The 26126-nt window shown below is 50.6% G+C and overlaps 2 protein-coding genes across 2 annotated transcripts in view; one reads left to right on the top strand and one right to left on the bottom strand.

The window, feature by feature from the left end:
* Pdxk (pyridoxal kinase) overlaps positions 1-5606 on the top strand; it is a 31046-nt gene extending 25440 nt beyond the window's left edge. The window contains exon 11 of the mRNA XM_087898341.1: positions 216-5606. Coding sequence (XP_087754467.1) covers positions 216-328 — 113 coding nt within the window. The 3' untranslated portion in view covers positions 329-5606. The remainder of the gene's footprint in view (positions 1-215) is intronic.
* A 5890-nt stretch (positions 5607-11496) lies between these two features.
* Cstb (cystatin B) lies at positions 11497-13751 on the bottom strand. Its single transcript, XM_087898340.1, has 3 exons — positions 13574-13751; positions 12093-12194; positions 11497-11833 (listed from the first exon to the last, which is right to left on the bottom strand). The coding sequence occupies exons 1-3, from the start codon at positions 13637-13639 to the stop codon at positions 11705-11707; spliced, it is 297 nt and encodes a 98-aa protein (XP_087754466.1). The 5' UTR covers positions 13640-13751; the 3' UTR covers positions 11497-11704.
* Between the last annotated feature and the right edge of the window lie 12375 nt (positions 13752-26126).

Genomic DNA, 26126 nt, shown 5'->3' with positions numbered 1-26126 from the left:
CCTCCTGCTCTGCCTTCCTGGGAGGTGGCCCTGTCTGGAGGTGGGCAGGAGATGGGGAACAGCCCTCCCTCCAGCCTCTGCATCCTGCTGCTGTTAGTAGTGAGGCAGCAGGTGGCAGTGTGGAGCACCTTCTGAAGGGGGAGCTGCAGTGTGGGGAAGGGGAGGGAGGCCTCAGGCCGCCTCCCACCCGCTCTAATCTTGTCTGTGTTCCTCAGCTCAAGCAGGAGCAGGACAGAAGCCCAGCCCAGCCCAGCTGGAGCTGAGGATGGTCCAGAGCAGAAAGGACATCGAGGACCCCGAGATCGTCGTGCAGGCCACGGCGCTGTGATGGCCGTGCACTCACCCCAACACACAGTGTGCTGGGGTCTCCGTTTCCATCCCCCTGAAAGCTGTAACGTCTGCCTTAGAGCCATGACTGAAACTTGACATTTTGTTTCCCCCGAGGGTTGGATCTCAGCCGGTCTCAATCCTAAAAATGTGCCATCATGGTTTGTTTTTTTTAAAAATAATAATAACAAAGCAGTCACAGAAATGTGATTCAGAAACATGGCCCCTTCCTCCCCAAGGCCTCCTGACTGCCTCCTGTTGACTCACAGGTATGTGGAAGGTGGGTGGAACAGGCAAGCCTGCTGCCTGTGGAGCCTTCTGTTGGCCACTGGCTGCCACTGCCCCCAGAACCCGGATTGAGCTGAGAAGAGGCCTGTGGTGGCACTGTTTTTAAAATTGAGTTAGGTCTTGGCATCTGGAAGAATTATGCCAAATATCTTCTTTGCCATCTGGTCTTACCCTTTTCCTGCATTAGAGTTTCTGTGTGTCTCTGCTGCTCTTGGTGTCTCCGAGGATGTCGGACTTATGCAGCTATTGGACTGTGTGGGAGGGTTCCATATTCTCATGCTTGGGTACGCACGCAAGCATGTAGTCACTGTGACAGGGACCTTTTCAGGGCCCCAAACATTCTGGGAACCCTGCAAGTCTTCTGGGTGTCAGCAGGAGTTCCTGTAACTTGGGACCAACTTCTGGGAAACTAACATGGGGTCAGCTGTTGAGCCTGCGGTGGCTTGGGAAGTTCAGGGAAGGTTGCCACACTGGACTTGTGGGAACTCACCCAGCCCTGCAGCACTGCTGGTTGGCACTGCACTTGCCGCATGCTGCTGGGCACAGTACACTGCTGTTTGTACGGACAGGGAAGGAGGGGCAGAGGTGGCACCTATCCCATGGTGACATACTTTACCAGTGTGTCCTCCCCCGATTTCTGTATTCTGTGCCTACCATATGCTGAGGGATGAGAGGCCCTTATGTGAAATCAGCTAACTCTGCCTCCTTGGAAGTCCTGCTCCTATAGAGAGCATATTGGCATTGTGGGTGCAGGGGCAGCCCTTAGACTCCTGCAGGTGACTGTGACATGTTCCATTTCCATTGCTCAACTGTGGCTCTCCTGGCTATCCATCCTGGAATTTGGAGTCCCTAAGTCATAGCTGTGAGTGGGGCTCTTATTTATGTCTCATCTCAGCACCCACACCCATTTTCCTGTCCCTCAGTTTGTGACATTTGCCTCTTCTGAGAGGCCACTGCCTAGGAGACTGGAAGAGGTGAGGACCACCATGTGGCCCCTATGTTGGCATAGGTTCCCCAGGGTGCCAGGCTGCAGCCCATAGAGGGGCTTCTGAGAGCCACAGCCATCTTAACATAGTCCACTGTTTCCCTTCCCCCATTAGAATGCCCTAGATGCAGGAGACACTGGTCCACATGGACGTACACTAGTCTGCCTCAGCTTCCTCCCTAGTCCACATTCTGAGCTTCCCATCTTTCTGGTCAACAGCTGCAGGATGGCTCAGCAGGTAAGGCTACCTATTGTCCTGCCTGACAGCCAGAGTGTCACACATGGTTGAGGCGGAGGCCTCGTTCCTGTGAGTTGTTCTCTCTTACACACACGCACACACACACAATAAATATAATAAAAAATTATCTTATCAGTATCCTAAGCCAGGTTTAGCTAGCTCTCTGGCATATGTTTCCTGGTCCCAGTGTCAGCCTCTGAACCCATTTTGCTGACCAGAAAGAGGAGAGCCATGGCTAGCAGTCAGGAGGGACAACCACATTCCCCTATGTCACAGAAAAAGCCCATCACTGCCTCACAGAGAGCAAGGAGCACCACTTTGCCAGCAGTGAGGAAAACTTTCTTTTTCCTCTCAGAATGTTGAGAATGGATGGAAGAGATGGCCCAGTGGGTAGTGGACTTGCCATGCATACAGGAAGAACTGAGTTTAGCTCCTAGCACCTACGTGTAATCATGCAGTGTGCACTGGAGACCTAAAACTAGGGAAGTGGGAACAGGAAGACCCCTGAGGCTCTCCTGCTAGCTGATCTTTTCACCTGGTAAGCTCTGGTTTCAATAAGGAGAGACCCTGCCTCAAAACAAGAAGTGGAGAGCAGTAGACCCCAGATGTTGACCTCTGGCTTCACACATGCACACACAATAAAGGGTAAGGGCTGGCATAGGCAGTATGTGTGTTGGGGTCTTCATGACTACCGTCTGCAACCACACCAGGAAAGCTTTGGCTCTTGACTGTAGCCCTGAGCTAATGGTCTGGGGAGGACCCTTTCTTGCTTACACAGTGGGGTGAGTGCTCTCTCCTCACGAGGACTTTCTCTCAAATTCTGAATTTAGCTGTGGTCTGAATTGTTTTGTGTGAGAAGGAACAGTGGCTGTGGCCCAGGCTTGTCACTAAGAAGAAACATCTGCAGCCTGCTTGTAGGCACCGGCTCTGGTCCCCTGGTATCCAGATCAGAATTGGCTTTTGTTTTCCCTTTCCGTAGCTTAGTCATGAAATGATGTATTTGGAAATGAAGCGGTGTCCTTCTCTTCTCGTTGGGAGAGCCCAGTGTTTAAAAGCTGCTTGATTCTTTAGTGGATGTGGCCAGGCTGGAAGGAGGGGACTGTGCCCTGTAGGCTAGCCCAGTTCCCAGTATGATGTCACCACCCCCATCTCGAATAAGAGAATAACACTGGGTGTTAGAGGCCAGGCCCTGTCCTGTCCTTGCTGGGGAAGGCAGGGCCCTCCTGAAGGAGGCAGGTGGGCCCTTTGCTGTGCCCCTGGGCAGCTCCTGAACACGGTGTCCTGTTCCCATTGTTTCAAACCTTCCATTGCCTGTAGCTGAAAAGTATAGGAAAAGAAGTGAATGTATTTTGTTATTCTTTGCTTCCGTCCTGCCCTCTGAGGACATATCTGGTCTAGAGTTACGCCTCAGGTGCCCAGTGACTGTGGGCAACCACTGCTTGTTCTGGCTCTTTCTGTGCACTTTTCTTTGGGGTCAAGGTATCTACCTTGGCCCAGACAGGGGACAGGCAAGGACACAGGCTTGGCGGTGGCATCCAGATTCCATGTGCCCTCCAGAGAGTGCTGCAGCCCAGACACCCCTTTTAGTGCTGTCCCTCTGCCACTTGGGAGCTTCTCTTCTAACCACCCATGTAGATACCTGCAGTGGGAGTCCCTGGGAAGCCAGTCTGTCTGAGTGACAGATGTCTGGTGACTCTCCAGTGGATATCTCGAAAAGGTGTCCCCCGATGGGCAGTTCTGGGCGGCCTGGTTCACTGTAAGGTTCTTCATAGAAGTGTGGGCTCTATAGGGAAGGCTTGAACCTGGTCCAGCAGTCTGAGTGGATGCCGCTGCCAAGGGGCTTTGAATGATGGAGGAGCGCCCTGGAGCAGAGGCACAGCTGGACATGGATGTGCCAGTCCATTCCTTTCCTACACTTCCTGTGACAGCTTCAGCTGGCAGCTGGCAGGGCATTTGCAGGTGCCAATCTTGTGGAATCATTGTAGGGAGAGTTCTGCCTCCTGTTGCAAACTTTCAGCCTCCACCAGTAGGGGGCGCAGTGGAGCAGAGCGGTGTCAGCTGCCCAGGCAGCTGCTGGTGCCAGCAGGTTAAACTGCAGTAGATCTTTGTGTTAGGATCCAGACTTCGTTGCTGTATGATGCCCCACAGTAAGCAGGAGCGCACTGTGTCCCCAGTTCTTCCTTGACATTCCAGATAGCCATGGCTTGATCAGAATGACCTAACTTGACAGTTCCTAAATTTGGGATTATTTTGAAATGTATATTGTGTTTCTTTGTAGATTCTGGTTTATTCTTGTTGCAAACATTTTCTTTGCAAAAATTAATTTAAAATAATGTTATACACTGTATTCTCCCGTCATTGCACCCTAGTGTGTTTATTTGCTTAAAACAAGAATTTAATGAGAAACTTTAAATTGAATCATATTTAGTTTTTAATTTTTCCTGGCATGGTGGTACACAACTGAAATCTGCTGAGGCAGGAGGATAGCTACGTATTAAGACAGTATCTGAAAATGCACAAGGTTATTCTTGGATTTTCTTTTTTCTTTTTAATTTCTGGTAGAATAAACACTATTTAAAGGCTTCCTCAATATGTGAGTCAGGCAGGAGCATGTCCTCAGAGCAGGGGTCTCCATCTTACCCACCCTGACTGGAGCTGAGACACAGGAACACCCACTTCAGGGTGGTGATGGTGAGCTGAGCTTCCCCATGCTGGCATCTCCTCTTTTCTTCCCCCAGCTCACTGTGGGCAGTTTCTGTTTTTTTCTGCGACAGGACACACATTCTAGGTGTAAAAGGTCTCCCTATAAGCCTCGGCCCCACCCTGCCCCTGCCAGCTCTTAAATAGCTAGGGCTGCCTCTGCCCTGCAGCTTTAGGTGGGGGGAAACAGAGGGTGAGAGCCTGCCACTCACACTTCTATGCTTGGAAGCTCCCAGAAGGCCTTGAGGTGTAACCATGACCATGCCTCACTGCCCATCCTATAGAGCCAGCAGACCCCATCAGGGAAGGCTGAGATGCTGTGTAAGGCCATTGCCGTATTTCACTACCTGCCTTGCAGGGCTACACAGTCCCCCATGAAGGCAAGTGGAGGAGCCTTTATCCTTTGTGACCTGGACTGGTACGATGGAAGTCTCAGCCACAGTCTCACCAAGGACCTGGTTCATGCCTGACATAAGGAGCGTTTGCTCTAGGGATACCAGGACTTTTAGAAGACCCACAGGCTTAGCACATCCTTCTAGTATCCCACAGAGCAGGAAGGGAGAAGCCAAATTCCCTGAAAGCTCAGACCTGATTGGTTCCCACAGTACAGCTAAGATCATTTCTGGGTGATGGGCAGTGTGATGTCAGCATTTTAGGAGATGGTGGTGGATTCTAAATGAACATAGCTCTTGAAGGATGAGGCAGGGATGACATCCTGAGTGCTCTTAGCTTCCTAGCTGCCTAAGTTCTGATCCAGACCTTGTCAGAATTTCTCCCATGTGTTGCAAACCTGGACCAATCAGAAGACGGGCTGCTCTGGGGCCAGCCCGACCCTACTATTCCTCCCCAGAGACCACGACCTTTTGGAAGCTCCTAGAGCAAAGCACAGCTGGCCCACAGTCCCGGCTGCGCAGGAGGGGCGCGCTCTGGGCTCAGGTGGTCTCTGGCCCAAGTCCCTCAGCCCCATGTACTGTCTCCTGTTAGTGTGTTTGTAGACTCGAGCACCTGTCTGTTTTGTGCTGGTCTGTTGACTTCTATGATTATCCACAAATAAATATTTTCATTGCATTTGTGTTCGTGTGATTGTATCTACCCAGCCTGCCCCTTGTGGTTCCTGATCACATAGGTGACAACTAAGACACCCCTCAAAGGAAAGTGTATGCTTGGTCCCACCTGTGTGGCTCACAGCTCACCCTTCACTCACCTGTCTCTGGATTCTGTCTGGTACCTTGGGGCCAGCCCTGAGGATTCCAGCAGGATTCACAGGGGTGGGAGCTTGGAGGTGGAAGCCCCGCCCTGCTGCTCCCCGCCAGGTTCTGAGGATAAGTTCTTGGCTGAAGGTCCAGCATCTCAGTTGTTAGTGAGCTCTGGTGCCACCTGGCACTTGGCATTTGACAGTGGCATTGAGTGCTGAACTTGGGGGTACTGTGACTGCAGCTCCCCCATGCCCTTAGGTGTGAAGCCTTGGAGCGGATCAGCAGTGGCCTGAAGACAAGGAAGGGGCTGGGAAAGAGATTCCCGAGTCCCCATTTAGTCATTGGTCACCAAAGTGGGGTCATGCAGAGGCCGACAGGGATAGAGCAGAGACATAAACTGGCGACAAGAATCCTGAGACTGCGGCACCGATTTCCAGAGAGGCCACCTCTGATTATCCAAAACTGTGGAGGCCAGGTGTATATAGATGGGATGTCAGTGCTGGTTCCTCCTGAAGGAGCCAGGCTCAAGAGATTACCACCTTTTCCATGTTGAAGCATTCTTGGCTTGGAGCCCTTCCTCCATGTTTGAGGACAGAAGTGACATCTTCATCTCTCATGACTCAAATCTTCCTGCCTCTTCTAATGTATGACACTCAGCTGCCCAGGATTACTTAACTCTTGAGATCTTCAGTTTAATCCCATCATTAGAACCTCTTGGCCATGCCAGGTATTATCTCTGCAGGTTTAGCATATGGCCATCTTTGGAGGCCGTTCCTCAGTGGGTTACACCTGAGGGAAGGGTGAGACAGGGTGGAGTCTTGACTCGGTCATCTCTCCCCACTGAGGATCTAAGTCATAATCCCACCAAGGCTCAAAATCAATCTCACCCAACTCAAGGTCCCCCCCAGTGAGGAAGGGATGCTGGTTTCAAGCTCACTACCTTCAGGGCTTCAAGTTGGTGTGTGGATCGGTGTACCCCAAGGCCAAAGTGTCCACCAGTAGTGAGGGAGATGCTGCCCCTGCTGCTAAAACAAGGACAAAGGGAAGGAGGTGGGAGAAGAGGTCCCCAGGGTTTGTAGTAAGCCAGCGGACTTGTGGATTGCTAGGCCTCCTGAGACTGTCACAAGATCTGGGTCACAAGATGTTCCGTCTCTGGGTGCTTTTTGTGAATCATGAGCACTCTGACACTTGCTGAGCCCAATCCTGACTTCCCAGTGTGCCTCTGCCAGGGCGTCTGTTGTGTAAGATTGTTCTCTTTTGCTCTGTGTGAAGGGAGGGAGCCTGAGGGTGTGGCCAGTACCTGCTAAACCAGGCTTTCCAGAAGCCTCCAGGATCTTGCCCTACCTTGAATCCCACATCCACTACCCCAGGGAACCAGTAGGTGCAGGCTAAGCTGACAGTGAACCCCTCCATCGGCTGCCCCAGGCCATCAGTGCTGCCCTGCATTCCTGTGGCATGGCCTTATCCACACACAGAGTGTCTCCCTGCCAAGTACAGACTCCAGCCAGGGAAGCAGCAGAGGACAGACAGTGGCTGGCACCACATCTGTCTCCTTATTGCAATAATGTCCCACTGTTCACCCGTTCAGAATGTGAAGTTTGGATCTGGCTATTGATGGAACTAGAGGAGCAAAATGAATTCTAGATATCTGTCTTCCACCCCCAATGGTGTTCCTGAATGTCAGGGTTTTGTTGTTCGTCTGTTTGTCTGTTTTGTAATCAGGTCCTTCCAAATATCACAGTTAAGTAAGATGAGGACAGGCAGGATTGGGACTCTGCCTCTTGTCTGGTGTCCTGATAAGAAGGTGGCCTGTGATTAGAACACTGGAGTCCACGGCCATGGGAAGCCTAGGCCCCATCCCTGCAGAACTTGGGCAATGGTTTCCTTCCAAACAAGGGACTTGTAGGGACAGAGTAGTTCAGGACGGGCCACCTGGAGTGAGCAGCCTCCTCACTGAGTGGGAAGAGAACACACCTGGGCTGTTGTTGGGGCACAGCTGAGACCAGCAGCGAAGGATTGTACTGGATCCGTCCAGATTAGCCTGCAGTACCTGGAGCTCCTGGGCCACCCTGCAAGGGCTTCAGTCACAAGGATAAGGTGTCCCTACCCCAGGATGGCCTTTTGTGGCAGCAGGCGTGGTGAGGCCTCGGGACAGGGCATGAGATAGAGGACAGCATGTCAGACCCCTGTGTTCACTGGCACAGTGTCCTAGGGTTAAATAAATCCCCAAACGATGTCTCCATGTTGATACCGTGAGCATGTGCATATGGCCTTATTTAGAATGAGGTGGTTGAGATGAAATTAGTGGTCACACTGGATTAGGTTGGATGTTCAGCCAATGACTGGTGACCATGTAGAAGGGAAATTTGGAGACACAGAATATGGGACGTGGAGGCTGGAGACTGCAGTGGGGGGGGCACCCAGATTCAGAGCAGGAATGGAGAGCACTGACTGTGGGCACAATGCGCATCCAATTACGATTACATGCATCATTATCACTGCCTTAATGAGGATCTAATCTCGCCCGCCCCGCTGCACCTAACAGTTATTTCCCCATGCAGCCTGACAGGGCAGGAGGGTGTGGTGGCATTGCCTGACTTCTCTCCCGGCTGGGGAGGGCACTGTTAACTTTCCTAGCTGTCCCGCTTGGGCTCTCACAGACAACCAGCCCAGCGCATGGCTACTCTGCTCGGCTAGAGGACAGGCATGGGGTGCAAAGCTCTCAGACTTCAAAGCAGTAACAGACCTCTGGATGCCTGAGGGCCGCTGCTTGGCACTGGAATCCTGAATGAAGCTCTGAGGCTCTCGGGATGGAGTATGCTCTAACTAGTACCTTCTCCATCCACATCTTCCTGGGCAGTGTGAGCAACACCGTAAAGGGGCTGGTTTCATGTGTGGAGACAGAATGAGCACTTTCAAACTGGCCTCACCACGCAGACTCCAGCTTAGAACAGCCCATTCTCGTAGATGCTGGGTATCCCACGCCACCCTTCGCCCGTCTTCCTCATGTGGGCTTGAATGTGTACAGGTGCTCAGAATGCCTAGTGCCAGCACATGGTGATGCTGCCAGACTGCCCAGCACTCAAGTGTGCCAGTGATCATCCTTCCAAGGGGCAGAGATGGTGAGATATCACACAGGTGCCGGTCTCGATCAGGACCTGACCTTAGGCACAGGGATAAGCCCCAGCTATGGTGGGGTGCCGAAAGCAATGGCTTTGCTGATTTCTTGAGTCACTTGTTCACATAGCCCAGGCAAGACACTCTGGGGGAAGGCATGTCCATCAGACTCATGAGTAAGGTCTGGAGACCAGGGCCCGAAAGGGGCGTAGTCCATTGCCAGTGAGTAGGGATGACTTTGTTGCCTCTCCACTGTTCCAGAATGAGGATGTGGTGAGGCTAAGGACCCAACACCCTGATTGGGTCAGAAGCTTAGGCCTGCCTACCAGGGACTTGCTAGGCCTCCAGACCCTCAGTTCTGGCTGTGCTGGGCACACAGATCATCCAAGTGGAATATCTCAGCATTGTTCCAAGGGGATCTCCAAGGTCCTCCAGCAGCCATGTTCAGGCTCCACCAACATGAGCTCTCACTCTGCTACCGCCTGGGCGTGGGAGAGACCTCAGGGCGGATCCTTTCACAGACCCGCCAGGACCCCCCCCCCCCCCACTTCTCATTCACACCCTAGACTTGTCTGTTGTGTTTGGATGTGACATGTCCCTATAGGCTCTTGCCCTGGAGGCTTGGTCCCACAGCACGCTCTGAGGTAACTGTCACGTGAGGGTGACTTCACCAATGGGTTAACTCAGGGACGAGTTCTCAGCTGAATGGCCGTTAGGCGGAGGAAGGAGGTCACTGGGACTGTGCCTTTGAAGTATATAACCTGACCTCCGTGGTCCCTTCCTAGCTCCATGTGCCTTCCGGTTTCCATGAGGTTGAGTCACCCAGCCCGATCACAGGCTCCTAGTCATGGGGTCAGAGGTCACAGAGCTCAGTCGTCCCTCCCTACTTTTCTCAGGTGAGGAAAACGTAAGTTTCCAGCTCGCTGTGGGCACAAGGATGGCCTGAGGTGGGGAAGTGCGGAGAAAGGATGGTGGAGGAAGAAGGGCCTCTGCACACTGCCTCCAGGAGCCAGCCAGCCCTCCAGGTGTCAGAGCGGCCATCACAGTGCAGGCCATGTGACCCCCACCCTGGCAGCAGGGTACCCCAGCAACCTCCACTGTTTCTCCCTCCATGCTCTCTGACGGGAGCATTTGATGAAACTGAGAACCTCGTAGAAATCACTTTACCCACAAGGGTTTGTACCAGGCCCCGCATCCGTCCCAGCTAGTATCCATGTCCTTCAGTGACCTCGCTGTCCTGCTGGCACAGCTTCTAATCCTAAACCCAGCTGCAGCTGCGGCCTGCCCTGGTTGCTCATTGTGGTGTGTGTGTGTGGGGGGGGGGAGTTCTAGTCACAGCCGCTGATTCACTGTTGGATGACACATGGGCCCCTTCTTACACCCTCGGTGGCCTCCGCCCTACCTGCCTCACACTGAGCCTCCTGGCCGGGAACACGTCAGGTCTCTGGTACAAAGCAGATTTCCCATTTCATGCTCCGTCTACTGCCTGGTGCTGCCAGGATCTAGTCAGGGCACTGGAATGCTAGGCAGGCATTGCACCTCCGAGTTACAGGTTCATTCTTGGGGTCCTATGTGGCTCAGGAGGCTTACCCATCATACATCCTCACCACCTCCTCACCGCTCTGTGCGCTCAGGGGCTGCCCCTCACCAGCCTTCTCACCAGAGTTGTAAGTCTGCCTGCACACTCTCCACTCAGTCCTGATGTGCCTTGGAGGTGACTCCACTTCAGCGGGCCTCAGGAATGTGTTTGCAGCATGACTCTGAACTCAAGACTGGCCAGGATGCCTCCCCTCAGGAACACACTCGGGCCCAGGTTGTGCTCTGAGCTGTGCAGCCGACAGCCGTGGCATGGCAAGTACCGCAGCAGCACGTGAACGTGGCCCACCTGCCTCGTGCTGACACCCTAGAGCTGGTGGAGACTAAGGCATGGGAACTAGAGCCTGTAGCTGAGGTGAGCTGTCCCTAGCAACACAGACGCCAGGTGTGAGCCCTGACTCGCCCACCTAGGTGCTGTGATCTAGTGAACCTGGTCACTCCAGTGTCTTAGACCAGAGAGACTTTCCCAGGCTAGGTCAGATCATGCCTCACAAAAGAGGCTCTACCAGCTGGGTCACTTTGGCTATGAATAACTGTGTTTTACAATGTTGGGGGTTAGACCGGAGCCTGGTACCAGTTTATAAAGGGTTCAGGGCCTAAAGACACTTGCTGCCATCCCTGATGACCTGAGTTCAGTCCCAGGGACCCATGTAGTAGAAGGCAAGAATCACTCCACATGATTATCCTCTGACCTCCACATGTACACCATGGCATGTGTGTGTGTGTGTGTGTGCATATATTCATGTATGTGCACACACCCTGGTAAACAAGTGTAGAAAACGTTAAATAGCAAGTAAATGAACAAGACCTTTTCTTGGCATATAAATGTTCTGACTGTGACTTTTTGTTTGTTTGTTTTAGTTTTTTGAGACAGTTTCTCTGTGTAGCCCTGACTGTCTTGGAACTTGCTCTGTAGACCAGGCTAGCCTCAAACTCAGAGATTCACCTGCTTCTGCCTCCCAATTGCTGGGACTAAAGGTGTGCGCCGCCGCCACCTGGTGGTGACTATGATTTTTAAACAAAGGGAAAATTCTAAACAAAGAAGACAGTTTGTTTAGACTCTAAAATATATATATTTAGAGAGAGATCATATATAGCTTTCTGAAAATAATTATTTGGAAGAGAACAAAACACAATGCAGTTTGGGAATCACAGAAGAAGCTGCCTAACCCCATCCCCTCCATCCAGAGGGGTATTTACTTCGTGGTCCCAACCACAGAATAAAAAGATGAAGGATTTGGCAAAGGGCCTGCGGAGTCAGAAGAAGCTCAACTCGTCATGTTGTTCTTTGTTGGTCTGGTAGGAAGACAAGGTCAGGGGCTTGTTTTCATGAGGGAGGGCTTTGAACACTCTCAAGTGCACAAATTTATCATCGCCAACATCAACCTGGAGGGAGAGAGGGGCCCGGGGGGACAGGTGAGGTCCCAGCTTCAGTCTCAGCCCAGCCTTAGCAAAGCTGAAGCAGGACAGACTGCCAGCGACTGGGCCAGTGCTAAGGCCTGTCTCTTCCTTCAAGGCCAGGAACCCCGGAACCCCAAGTTCATCCTCTCAGAACCTGTGTGTGTCTAAAGGAGGACATTGCAGAACTCTCTGCCATACTCTGAGACCATGTCCTCAGTCCTTCCCAGGTCACTTCAGTACCCACCTTGATAAAGAAGTTAATGCCAGCCACCACCTGCCGCCTGAAGGATATGGCTTTAAAGACGGAGAACTTCCGATTCTCTTTCTCTTCAAGCTGGGATTTCACCTGGATGCGGGGCGACAAGGGAGCGACTCAGATTCATCGGCAGGTGCTTTCCTGACTCTCTCAGGAGACCCCTGCCAGCCTTCAGCACCAGTGTTCCCCATAACTGGGCACATGGTAAGCTGGTGGCCCCTCTGATAACAGCGAAAAGGGAACATAGCTCTTCCTTTTTTTGTTTTGTTTTTCGAGACAGGGTTTTTCTGTGTAGCTTTGGAGCCTGTCCTGGAACTCACTCTGTAGACCAGGCTGGCCTTGAACTCACAGAGATCCACCTGCCTCTGCCTCCTGGTGCTGGGATTAAAGGCATGCACCACCACAGCCTGGCTAGCTCTTCCTTTTCTGAGACAGGGTCTCGCTGTGTAGCTATGGCTGGCCTGGAACTATGTAGCCCAGGTTAGCGTCACACGATTCACCTGTCACAGCACTCTGGAGTCCTGGCATGTGACAACACACCTGGCCAGGGTTCCCTTTTATTTGTACTCAGCTCAGGGCCAGGGGTGCACATCTGTCCCAGGCTGAGTAAGAATGATGATGATGGACAAGGGTCGCCTGGGCCTGCCAGGGGACACACTGCCTGGCAAGTGTTTCTGTATCCATTCCTCATTTTCAGGGTCTCATGGAGCTGACTGGCCACTCTGGTCAGAGCACAAACTTCCTGAGGGCAGCTTGGCTTGGTGGACAGGACCCTGAACTTGCGAGGTGGCAGGAAAGCTGGAGGGAGGACATGTTTAACGTTTCTTCTCTTAATACCCTGAACCTCTAGCCTGTATGGAAAAATCTGCTCTGCTAACAGCGACCGGCCGGGTCTCACAAATTAGTCTTAAAGTTCACCAACCCCTCCCACCCAGGTCCACCCTCTGGTTGTAGACTAGGAAATCTAGGCACTAACTAGCAAGTTCTGCAATTTTTGGTTTTAACTCCCCGCCCCAGGGGTGTGGGGTGAGGTGTGTCCTGCCACTGAGCTATGCGTTCCTAGCCCTCTACTTTGAGAGGGAGACTCCCACCGCAGCCAGGCTGGCCTTTATCGAGCCTCTTGTTTAGACCCGGGTTGAAGTCAGAGGGTGCCTCATCTTCGGGCTAGCCTGGTTTTACCCCTGGGCTCTAGCTCTGTGAGCTGCCTTCCTGAACTCTTTGGGACCGTCCTATCCCGCCTCGGATCCCGCTGCGTGTTTCCTAAGAGGTGGGTGGTCCTCTCGCACGCCAGCAACTGCAGACACGGCCTAGTCCGGGTTTCTTAATCTTCCAACCAGGCACGAAGTCCCAGCTCCCAGCCATAGGTGCCGCCACGCCCGAACCCTGCTGCGGGACCAAGCCAGTCTGGGCCTGCCGGCCGGGTCCCCGTGTGCCTGGCTCCTGCTGGCCTGACCTGGGCCCATCCTCACCTCGTCGGCGATCTCCTGCGTCTCGGCTGTGGCCGGCTGCGTGGCGGACGGCGCGCCACACATCATCTTGGCTGCAGTGGACCTGGCGACACAGACAGAGAAGCTAAGGACAGAGACAACTAGGAGCTCGGTGCCGGGACCCTAGAAAAACCTGGCTCGGCTCCGCCCCCTGGTCGCGTGTCACGTGACAAGAGGCGGAGCGAGGCGCTGCACCCTCCCGCTCTCCAGTGTCGTCACCCTCGGTTCTAGGCAGTCGTGAGACCAAGACTGGGCGTGGGCGGAGGGTGAGTCCTAGTGGAGACCTCACGCCCCTTCACCGAATGGGTACTAAGTGGGGTTAAGAGGTTGGGAATAATGATTTCCTCTTAATGGCGCGAAGTGACTGCCGGAGTATTTCTGACTGGCCTAGGAGTATCCAAATCCTCACACAGGATGCAGGCGTAGGGGGGAGGCTCATTCTTTCCATGAAGTGGGTAGACACGAGGTCCAGCCTTGGCCGTGTCGATTCTCCTTTGCCCTGTTGTCATGAAGTGGGGGCCTGGGTGGGTCCCTAGCCCTATTTCCCTGTGGTGGGCACAAAAACAGAGGAGATAAATGAAGACCTAGAAGTTCCAGCTCCCTCCGGTGGGCTGAGTTTGTGGGTCCTCATAACCCTATGAAATAACCTATGGGGGTCCACCATGATCTGGAAAGTCCATTCTTCCTGAATGAAATGGGTGTGGACATGCTTAGTTTTGTTGGGCTGTAAGGGCTTGGGGATCCTAGCCCCACCACCGGGCACAGAGTAGGGTGGTCCAGACCCCACCCTCTCATACCCAGCACAGGCTGGGAACCATGAGGACCTCAGTATGCACTCGGTATGCTTGAGTGACTGTTAATCCTGAGATTCGCCAGAGAAAACCAGTTCCACCTTTTTGCTCAAATTAAAGCAAGCTTTTATTCAAAGATCAAATACTAACCAAGATGGAATTTGGTCAGGAGCACCACCTGGAGACAAGTCTTCCCTAGGCCACAGTAGCTTGCTTGAGGTGCTGTTGTTATTTTCAAGAACTACAACTCCCAGCATTCCAGGAAGTTACCTGGTTCTTGGGTAGGTGGGGCTTACAGGGTAATTTAGTGTCTAACGTGAGCTTCTGTCCCAGTCCCCTGCTGCTTGCTTTTCCATCTGCAAAACTGTCAGAATTTAATAGCTGGATGTGATGACACACACCTATTATCCCAGCCCTTGAGAGGCCTTGTCTTATAAAAATTAAAAAGAATTTGGGGCAGCAGAGGTAGCTCATCATAAAGTGCTTGCCATGCAAGTGTAATAACCTGAATTTGATCCTCAAAACCCAGTTAAGGAGCCGAGTTAGGGGCTGGAGAGATGGCTCAGCAGTTAAGAACACTGGCTGTTCTTCTAGACGACCCCTTTCGTTCTTTCTTTCTTTCTTTCTTTCTCTCTTTCTTTCTTTCTTTCTTTTTGGATTTTGTTGTTGTTGTTTTGAGACAGGGTTTCTCTATAGCTTTGGAGCCTATCCTAGAACTAGCTCTTGTTTGAGGCTGTCCTCAAACTCACAGAGATCCACCTGCCTCTGCCCCCTGGGTGCTGGGATTAAAGTTGTGTGCCACCACCGCCGGCAATTTAGAGGACCCTTTTCGGTTCCCAGAACCCACACTGTGGCACACAACCAACTGTAACTCTAGTTCCAGGGGATTCGATGCCCACCTCAAGCTTCTGTAGGCACCAGGTATGCAAGTGGTGCTTAGACACACATGCAGGCTGGGATGGTGGCAATAAAACCCAAACTAAGACAGAAGTTGGGTACCAGGGACTGGGGGATTATTGTGATAGACCCGAGTATGCTTTTGTTTGAAGGAATGTAGACTTTGGGACTTTGGACTAGAAAAGCCATTGAATGCTTTAAGTGGGTCTTAGTGGGCCATACCAGTGGGAACATGAGGGTGGTTGGAACTGTGGGGGCCTGGCTCTAGAGGTTTCAGAGCGGAGTCTTTGCGTATGGCCTAGAGAACATTCTGTAATATTTTGACTAAGAATGTGACTGTTTTTGCCCTTGTCTGAAAAGTCTGCCTGAGACTAAAGTGAAGAATTTTGGATTAGTTGCGCTGGCAGAGGAACCCTCAAAACAACCTGGTATCGACTCTGTCCTGCGGTTGTTAGCGCCCACTCTTGTGAAGATCTATAATGAAGTGGAGCAAGCTTAGGAAGGAGAGATGTGGAAATGTACAAAGAGAAACACAAATATAAATGTTATTTTTATTTAAAATGTATTATACAAATTGTAAGCCAGCCCCTAATTAAATGTTTTCCTTTATAAGAGTTGCCATGGTCATGGTGTCTCTTCACAGCAATAGAAATCCTAACTAAAACACAGGCAAAACACCCATATACATAAATTTTTAAAAAATGAAGACAGGTAGGATGGCTGGCATTTATAATTCCTACAGTGGACGGAAGGAGACCTGTGAACCCCGGAAGAGCAGGTTAGCCAGCCTACCTTCATCAGTGAACTAGATCTCAGGCAGAAATCTTGTCTCAAAAAACAAGGTAGGAGTCTCTTGAGGAATGACACTTGAATTTCAGTTCTGGTCTCCATGTGCTTGATTCCACATGTATACCCACACACATGCACACATACACACACACATAATAATAATAAAGAATTTATTGTAGGTTAAATTCCAACCTCAGTAACTTTGGGAGGAAAAGGAGGAAGACATGTTTCACCAGTTAAGGGTCTACTGATGCGCTGCTCTTTCTTCAGTATTGAGGGAAACTGTAGGAAATAGGATGCTGCAGGATAGGGGGCATGTGGGCCAGCCAGTGTGCTGCTTCCCGTGTTGGGACTGCACCGGGTTGGCGGGCAGGGGACATTCGCCAACAGTGGGACTTTGCTGGGAACCCTCTATGTGAACCATCTCTGAGGGGGCAGAGGGCTCACAAAAGGCAGGAAATAGATGCATTTCATTTTGCCTTTAATTTTTTTCTTTTGTGTGTGTGTGTGCACGGGCACACATGTTCGAGCACACACATGTGCATGTTTGCACATATGTGGGTACATGCTTGTGTGTGTGTGTTCCTGTGCATGTGGGGAGGCCCAAGGAGGCCCTGTATTGGATATCCTCCTCAGATTGCTGTCAGCTTACTCGATGAGGCAGGTTCTCTCAGTTGAAGCCAGAGCGCACCAACACAGCTAGTCTAGCTAACTGGCTTGTGCCACAGCCACTTTAAATAGCCAGCTTGCTCCAAGGAACCCTAACACTAACCCATCTGTGCCTTCCCACCCTGTGAGAATGGTTATGCCCATCCAGTGATTATGTGGGTTATAGAGATCTGAACTCTGGCGCTCACTTTGTGTGGCGCTTTAACCTCTGAACTGTCTCTCCAGCCCCCGTCTGTGTCCCAGGTTGGCCTTGAAGTCAAGTTACTCCAGGCTGGCCTTGAACTCCTTAAACTGCTCCTGCCACAGCCTCCTGGGTCCCAGAACTGCAGGCGTGGGCCAGTGAGAAGTTTTAAGAGCCCGTGTCTATGAGCTAGAGATAAGCAGGCATTCTTTTTTAAGCCTAGAAATATGGAAGGGACCAGGAGAGGAGATGTGGACCACAGAGGGGTAGTTGTCTTCCTCCCTACAGCTGCTGACTCCGATCCTGACAGGGATGGGCCACAGAATGGCCTGGTGTCCTGTGCCTTTGGGATTTCCCCAGCAGACAGACAACTCTTTGTTGACCCTGTCTTGCAGGTGCCCACACTTTCCCAGTAGGTGGTAAACACCTGTGGAAACAGGCTGGCTAGCCCCAGTGAAAACATGGTTGTTTATCCAGGACTCACTGTGTGAGGGAGTCAGTGTGTCATCTGTGTGGGCAGAAACGGAGGTGTCATGGCTAGAACTGGCCATAAAAAAGTTGAATTCCTTGCCTATTTCACTAGGCAAAACCTCTACCGGCGAGCTATACCTCAGACTCTTTAATTCAATTATCATTTTGATATAGGGTCTAAGATGCCCAGGCTGGCCTTGAACTCATGCACCCTTGTCACCGTTGGACTTCGGATTTTCCAGCCTCAGCTTTCTGTGTAGCCGGGATTACAGGTCTTCGCTACCAAGTTTGCCAAGAAGATGACTTAGGGGTTGTCACAAGCAGGCTCTTGGCCCCGCCTGTTGTCTGAGAGTTGAGTCTAGAGCTGAAAGACTGGGGCTTCTAAAACGCAGGACAAACAAGCCCACACACGCGGACTGTGCTCAGTTCTGCAAGACAGAAAGTGGGTCAGCATGAGATCACAGGGAGAAGAGGCTGGTGCCATGAACAAACCCATGTCTTTCTGTGGCTGACATGAGCTATCTCCCACAGGCTGTGTCCCCAAGGCTGTTCGACAACAAAGCAGGCAAGACCCGCTCCCCCAGCCTTCAGAAACCAGCATGGAAGCACAGGCCTGTCATCCCAGAGCTTAAATGACTGAAGCAAGATAGAAGATTTGGGCTAGCCTAGATTTTCTAAAAAAATAATCCTTATGCCCACGCCATGACCCCCCCTAGAGACCCCCAGGAGTCCAAGTTCATATGCAAAAGCAAAGAGCCTTTACTGCAAGCCCAAGCTTGGGCCGCCCGTCAGTTCCAACACAGCGATTGGATTAGGGAAAGCATTGGAGCTCAGCTATGGCAGGGTTTTAAGGAGTAAAAGATGAGGCAGGTAAAGGGAATTCTGGATTCAGATGGGGCTTGAACTCCCCATTGGGCCAGAGTGAGGTAACAGAAGTCTGGTCAAACAGGGATTGGTACTGGCGTTGCTGTAAGGAAATTGGCAACCTATATACAGGTTAGGTAAGCTATTCTCAATGTTCTGGAGCATCTCGTACTTGTTTGTGTCAATTCCGTTTGGTTCCCTACAGGCCCCCAGGTTTTTCCTGGCTATTGTGAGGGTGACACCTAGTTCCAGTGTTGTTAGCCTGCAGCCTGTCATGGCAGAATTAATGCTAAGTTAGGCCTCCTCATAATAGACCCTGCTTCGGGGTGTATGGTGTCTATACTATTGGGAAATAGTTTTATGACCCGGTTCTTACAGATCATATAGACTGGTTAACTTGGACCCTAGGAATCCTATCTTCTCCTGCCCATTGCTGGGGTTATAAGAACCTGCCCTCATGCCCGGCTTCTTTCGTGGCACTGGGAATCCAATTTAGCTCCTCAGGCTTGCAAGGCAAGCACATTGCCCCTGGGCCATCACCTCGGCCCTCTATTTTAAGTATATTTAAAGTCGATTTTTAAGGTTTATTTCTATGTATTACGTTTCAGTGTTGATGTTCTGTCAGAGATTCATGCTATATCGTGCTAAAATTCTTGCCCAGACTTGGTCTTTTTTCTTGTTTTCCCCACTTGGCAGAGGCGAGTGGACCTCCAGGCCAGCCAGGGCTACATAATGAAACTGTGGGGGAGGGAGAGAGAAGAGAAGGAAGGGGCGGGGAGGAAAGAGAGAGACAGGAATAAGAGACAGCCACAGTGGACAGGGTGAAGAGGTCTGAGGGAGACACGGGGACAGAGAGGACACCTTAGAGAAATCTCTCCTAACTGCCCCAGCAGGCGAGGTGCCTGCCCACAACTCAAAGCCAGCTTTGGGGGGTAGGCAGTAGGGCTGTTTGCTCAGTAAGGAAAGTCACTTGCCTTCAGGTCCCTGGGGCCTCCATAGAAGGTAAAGAGCAGGGTGCAGGGGAGACGAAGCCTAATTTCTGAGGGGGGGAGGCAGCTAGACATGACCTCTAACTTTTCCAGCCTTTTCATTTACATAATAAACAAAAAGGAGGTATGATTCCATAGAGGAGGGAGGTAGAGGGGGGCACCAGGGACAGTGGTGTCAGGACCCAGGGATTTCTTTCTTAGTGTTTTCATAATGGTTTTAGTCTCTCCTGAAGACCCATGATCCTGACTGTTCAGCCTTGTCTTCATCAGACCCAGGAGTGAGCGCCTAGACACATGGGGCATGAGGTAACATTTCCACACACAGAAAGTGACATGTGGCTGCAGAGGAGCCACCCACTACACTCCCAAAGAAGACAGAACCCCGTGAGAACGGCAGCAAGTCACACATGTGTGTCCTAGCTCCGACAGGTGACATCAGTGAGGGAGAGTTAGAATGCCTCAGGTCCCAAGCCAGAAACTGAATCAGGCTATTTTCGCCTGTGTAACAATCCTTCTGTCACCTACCCCTGTGTGTCGCTTGGCATTCTGGGTGGGGCTCCAAAACTGCTTAACAAGTTAGCTGTCAGGACAGCTATACAAACCCAACTCCACTGACCTTCTTTTGTTACCAGAAATTCTGGGGAGTCCATATACACTTCCTGTCCTATACCTATGTTTATTCTTTCAATAAGTGGGGGTGTTGTGGAACAGGATTTCTCTGTGTAGCTTTGATGCCTGTACTGGAATTAGCTCTTGTAGACCAGGCTGGCCTTGAACTTGCATAGATCCGCCTGATCCGCCTGCCTCTGCCGGTGTGTGCCATCACCGCCTGGTTTAAGATCTGTTACTTTTGTTTATGCTGTGGAATATTTGTTTAATGATGCGAAGATGTGTTGCATTCTTTTTTAAATGTTTTATTAATTTTTATATTGGTGTTTTGTCTGTCTGCATGTATGTTTGAGGGTGCTGGATCACCTGGAATTGGAACTACAGACAGTTGTGAGCTGCCATGTGGGTGCTGGGAATTGAACCCAGGTCCTCTGGAAGAGCAGCCAATGCTCTTAACCACTGAGCCATCTCTCCAACACCTGTGTTGCATTCTTTTATGTTACCTTTGTTTAACTCTGTGGAGCTGTGTTACCGTGCCTGTCTAAAACACCTGATGGTCTAATAAAGAGCTGAACAGCCAATAGCGAGGCAGGAGAAAGGATAGGCGGGGCTGGCAGGCAGAGAGAAATAAATCAGGACTCGAGGAAGAGAGATCAAAGAGTGAGAAAAGAAGGGGCCAGCCACCCAGCCAGCCAGAGTAAGAGTGAAAGTAAGATTACAGAAGTGAGGAAAAGAAAAAGCCCAGAGGCAAAAGGTAGATGGGGGGGGCAGTTTAAAAAGCTAGAAACCAGGGGCTGGAGAGATGGCTCAGTGGTTAAGAGCACTGACTGCTCTTCCAGAGGTCCTGAGTTCAATTCCCAGCAACCACATGGTGGCTTACAGCGACCTGTAGTGAGATCTGGTGCCTTCTTCTGGCCAGCAGACATACATACAGACAGAACACTGTATAGATAATAAATAAATAAATCTTTTCAAAAAAAAAAAGAGCTAGAAACCAGCTAAGCTAAGGCTGGCCATTTGTAAGTAAGACTAAGACTCTGTATGATTTATTTGGGAGCTGGGTGGCGGGTCCCCCAAAAACCAAGAGTAAAAAGAGTAAAACAACCAACAACATTTTGGCATTCCAACATGGGGCTAAAGTAAAAGAAAATCCAACAACATGGGTGTGCAGGCCAGGCTGGTCTGGAATTCACAGAGCTCCATTTGCCTCTGCTGGGTGGGACTAAAGGCCGGCACCACCACGACCTTAAACAACTGTTTGGTTTGTAGACTGACCTCTAGTCCGCCTGCTAACTCAGTTCACCCAGTCTGCTCATCACTACTTTACCTCATGTGTAAATCCAGATGTTGTCCTCTGCCTCTGAGACTCCCATCTGGTTACCTGGTAGGAGATAAGGAGGCTCCATCCTAGTCCTTCTGCACCCAGAGTCTTGAATTCAGCATCCATCATCCCTTGGGTCTCCTCTGCCTCAAGTTCCTATATGCCACATCCACGGCTGTCTCGCCTGTGTGACAAAATGCCTCTCAGGTGGTGGCCGTCTCGAGATGAGGGGCTCGTGCTTCCTGCAGCTTGGCCCCGGCGGCTCCCTGGCAGCCTGCTCGAGTTGTGGTGGCTGATCAGCCTCAACGACCGCGTTCACTTTGTTCCTGGCGATGGTTTCTTGCGTTGGCTCTGCTATTTTCTTCTTCTGTTCTATTTTTCTCTTGACAAAAACCTAATCTGTTCAAGGAACCAGGAAATATTCCCAAAGGCTCCTTGTATACTGAGAAACTGATGCATCAGTCCCCTCCCTTGATTCAGGCCATTAATGTGATGATTAAGACTCTGGCTCGCTCTCTGGGGGAATTTATGGATACCCTAGAACAGAAAGAACTCATGATGGTAGAAGATTGGTAAATTATGAAGGAGAACGTATGGAGTGGCATGAGTTAACATTTATGGAGAGACTAGCCAGAATGAGAAACCCCTGGTGCATTTTAGATAGGAAAGAGAGGCAGGCTATTCTTGACAACATGAAGCCAGCCGTTCAATATTGGAGCAAACCCTGGTGGCGGAATCCTGAAGAAAGGTTACCTAACCTTAAGGGTTACCTTAAGGGCAGATATGATTTAGAGCCATGAGAAAGCGCAGTTGGTTAGTGGCGTGAGACGAATTTCAAAGAAAAGCTCTGCCCACCTGGCCCTGATCACAAGACTTGCTGAGAATAATCAATTGCCTGTAATCATTTTTTCTATGTAAGCTTTTGTGTCTGCCAACTTCCTTCTGTAATCTCATAAAAGTGGTGCTTGAATTTTAGTAAAATTACAGCAGATTCAAACCTCATTAGAGTTGTATCTGTCTGTCATTTGCCGAACTTGTGCCTTCCTGTTACCAAGACCCTGCTTCTCCCACAGTCTGAGTGGCTCCCCTGAGCCGGTCCGTGGCACCTATAAAACCACCTTCTGTTTCACACACATGCGGCTGCAAATGTTAGATCCCAGATAGCCCAGCTGCGCCACCCCTAGACCCGGGTCAACCTCCCCTGCAGCTCTGGTCTTTACTTGAGGATCCAGGCCAGAGAGCTCAGGTAAGCTTGGACCTGGCTGCCCACACCTCTTTTCCTTCAGATTTTTCTTTGGGTCCCTCTCCTGTAGTAGACCACACCAAAGCTGAGCAGTGTGCTGGGATCTTGGCTGATTCCCTGTTTGATAGCACCCAACCCTGGCATCTACAGGAATCAGAAAAATATAGTTTCTTCCATTACCTGGAGTTTGGAGGATAGCAAGGCCTGGGAGCAGCTGCCCTCCTCTCCTAGCTGTTCATTGTAGAACATTCCAGCAAATGTACTCAGGCAGCTGACTCTGGACAAGCCTGACCTGAGTAAACACTGATCTTTGTTCTTGAGATTTGCTCTGTTGAAAAGCAATTAATGACTAACAACCAGTGTTGTTCTTGAGATTTGTAGATGTCAAAAGCATCTTGTGACCAGACCGTTAGAACGAGGTTTGTTGTGGTGGTCTGAACAGGCATGGCCCCTATAGACTCATGTGTTTGAAGGCTTGACTCATAGGGAGTGGCTCTATTAGGAGCTGTGGCTTTGTTGGAGTAGGTGTGGCCTTGTTGGAGGAAGTGTGTCACTGTGTATGGGGGGGGGGCTTTGAGGTTTTACAAGCTCAAGTTTTACAAGCACAGTGTCTCCTTCTGCTGCCTGTGGATCAAGATGTAGAACTCTCAGCTCCTTCTGCACCGTGTTTGCCTGCGCGCCATCATGTTTTCTGCCTTGACGGTAATAGACTAAACCTCAGAAATGAATGCCAGCCCCAATTTAATGTTTTCCTTTATAAGAGTATCTGTGGTCATGGTGTCTCTTCACGGCAGTAGAGACCCTAACTTAGACATTTGTGCTATCAGTCCCAGAGGCCAGTGAAAAGGTGCCCACTGGTCTATGATCACCTGTCTCCTAAACTGGCAAAATCAGCCTACTGACAAGATGGACGTTTGAAATTACTGTATATTAGATGTACAGGATGGTGGGTTCATTGTGATATATTGTGAGACGTGTGTATGATGTGCTTTGTCCATTCCTCTCATCCCCTGTTTGGAGAGTCCCCACCTCACAGGCACTTTTGCCTGTTTTAGGATGGCAGAAGACTGTGCACTTAGGTGTACATGTGAATGGCACGGTCCACAGCCCCACCCAGGAGGCACCGACTCACAAATAACTTACTCCTGAAAGGAAAGAGTGCCACCCTAGAATTTTAGCATAGTAAACTCTAACTGTAGGAGCACATGAACCAATTAAAAATCATGCCAGCAAAGATAGGCCAAAGGACTTATTTACATACCAACCAATATAGTGATATTTTGTTTATGATCTAACAAATAAAGCTCGCCTGAAGATCAGAGTGCAAAGCTAGCCGCACTAGTCAGCCATACAGGCCAGGCAGTGGTGGCACTCACCTTTAATCCAAGCAGCCACTCTAGTTAGTCATAAAGGCCGGAGAGGGTGGTGCACATCCTTAATCTCAGCACTAAAGGGAAATATAAGGTGGGATGAGACAGGGACTCACTCTCTTTCAGTCTGCAGATTTCATAGAGGTAAGAGCTCTCTAGTGGCTTGTCTGTTTTGCTTTTCTGATCTTTCCTGATCTGTGTCTGGTCTTTTATTAACCATGCTACACACCAAGGGATGAGTGCACCTGCCTTACTTGGACCCCATGAAGGAGACATATAACATGTGATGCCTCCACTAACTACTATGTTGTCTGGCCATACATTGTATGTGTTGGGGGCCAACAGGAGAGAGTTCTTGACCATCCCATGGACTTCAGTTTAGCTTGGTCCCTGTTGTTGATGTGTCCACCTGCTCATCTATCTGGACCTGCTGTCGGTCTGTCCACTGGGTTATTCAGCTGGATCCTACCCTGCCTTTGATTCTACAGCATCTCATTTTTGTTGTTTTATTTTGGTTTACAAGACAGGGTTTCTCTATAGCTTTGGAACCTGTCCTGGAACTAGCTCTTGTAGACCAGGCTGGCCTGGAACTCACAAAGATCCGCCTGTCTTTGCCTCTCGAGTGCTGGGATTAAAGGCATGCGCCACCACAGCCCAGCACCTCATTTTTACCCTTGCCTTGAGGCTGCACAGTGAGCACACGCTGAGCCTCCAACAGGGTTTTAAAGGAAAGCCAGCCGTGTGCCCTGAGACTTTTCTTGTGTCTGTTGGCTCCCCACCCCCACTTCTGTCTCTGTTGGGACTCTCTGAGATTCCTTGAACTCTGCTCTGGCTCCTTTAACCCTTTGTGGCCATGTCACTACAGCTGTGTTAAGAACTCTAATGCCTCAGCCCCATGGGCATGACAAAGCTTTCCCCAGGTCAGCTTCTTCTAGAAGGACGATGAAACTTTCCTTCCGGGTTCATGTGCGAACAAAGCGTGTACAAAGCCTCCGACGTTTACAGTCTGAGACTGCTCACTTACAGAGACTGCCTATGGAGACCAGTTACTTCCCCTCTCTGTGTTGGACATGATAAACAAGCTGAGGTTCCTGGTCACAATGGTAGTATGTGTCTCCATCAGAGTGCTCTTACCTCATCTGACTCCACCCTTCTGTACGTGTGTCTGTATGTTCATCCTTTCTTTATTCCTTCACCACCCTTAGTCAGAGTTTCGGGACCCAAGCCAAGAAGGACTTGGCATATGCATATATGTATAGGTAGATATATTTACCATGTGATGTAGTGTGCGATCCAGCCATTAATATTTAATTTAAGATAGCTTGCCTGAATCTGCTAGGAAGGAAAATGGGATGGCTCTGAAACTTGCTGCTGATGTGGTTTATTGCTGTGGAAAGTACAGACCTGTCTGTGTTCCTGTCATAGTGCTTAGACAGGCCCTCTCCCCGTCCTGTTGCTCCAGTTCCTCTTTAAATAATGCTGGACATCAGTTCCTCCATCTTCTCCAGCATCTAACTTTCCAAATAAAGCAACCTTCCTTGTCTGTCACTTTGATCCCGGGCTTAGCTGGCCTATGCTGTGGAAACCAACTGGGAATCTTATGGTAACACTAAGTCCAAATTTCCGCTGGTCTCGTGAATCTCCCCAGCAAGTCCTCAGACTTGTGACGGTCTTGTGAAACTCTAGGGTCACACCAAAGAAATCTGCAATCGTTTTGTATTCTAATCTGACATATCAGATGTTGGGCTACATGGAAGCTTTTGTAATTGTGTCCCAAATGGCTGTTATCACAACTCCCTAGCCAGGGCACACTCTCTCTGTCCTCTCTAGTGTATGTATTCGCCTGGCCAGCATAAGGATAGGTGTCCCGCACCTTATCCCAAAACCTGAGTTATGATTGTTTTCTTGCTTTTCTCTCTGTCAAGGAAAGCAATGGTCTCCAACAAGCTTGGCGGGGTGGATTTCCCTGGGGACCCAGATTTATCTGGGCTGTGGGTAAGGCCCACAGTTCTCAGCGGTGTAGGGAGAGGATGCTGAGCGGGGGGCGGTTCCATACAGCCCTCCAGGGATGGGCGCTGTGGTTATGGACAGGCAGTGCCAAATCAAGACCTTCTTGTAATGCAGCACCGCTGCTGTGTGCTGTGCATGTTTTTCCATAAAGAGGAGTGGGAGTGGGAGCGGGGCTGGGGAGATGGCTCAGCGGTTAAGAGCATTGCCTGCTCTTCCAAAGGTCCTGAGTTCAATTCCCAGCAACCACATGGTGGCTCACAACCATCTGTAATGAGGTCTGGTGCCCTCTTCTGCCCTTCAGGCATACACGCAGACAGAATATTGTCTATGT

This window comes from Myodes glareolus, chromosome 18 (assembly GCF_982192425.1).
Source record: "Myodes glareolus chromosome 18, mMyoGla1.1, whole genome shotgun sequence".
NCBI lineage: Eukaryota > Metazoa > Chordata > Mammalia > Rodentia > Cricetidae > Myodes > Myodes glareolus.
This window is presented reverse-complemented; position numbering and strand designations above follow the sequence as displayed.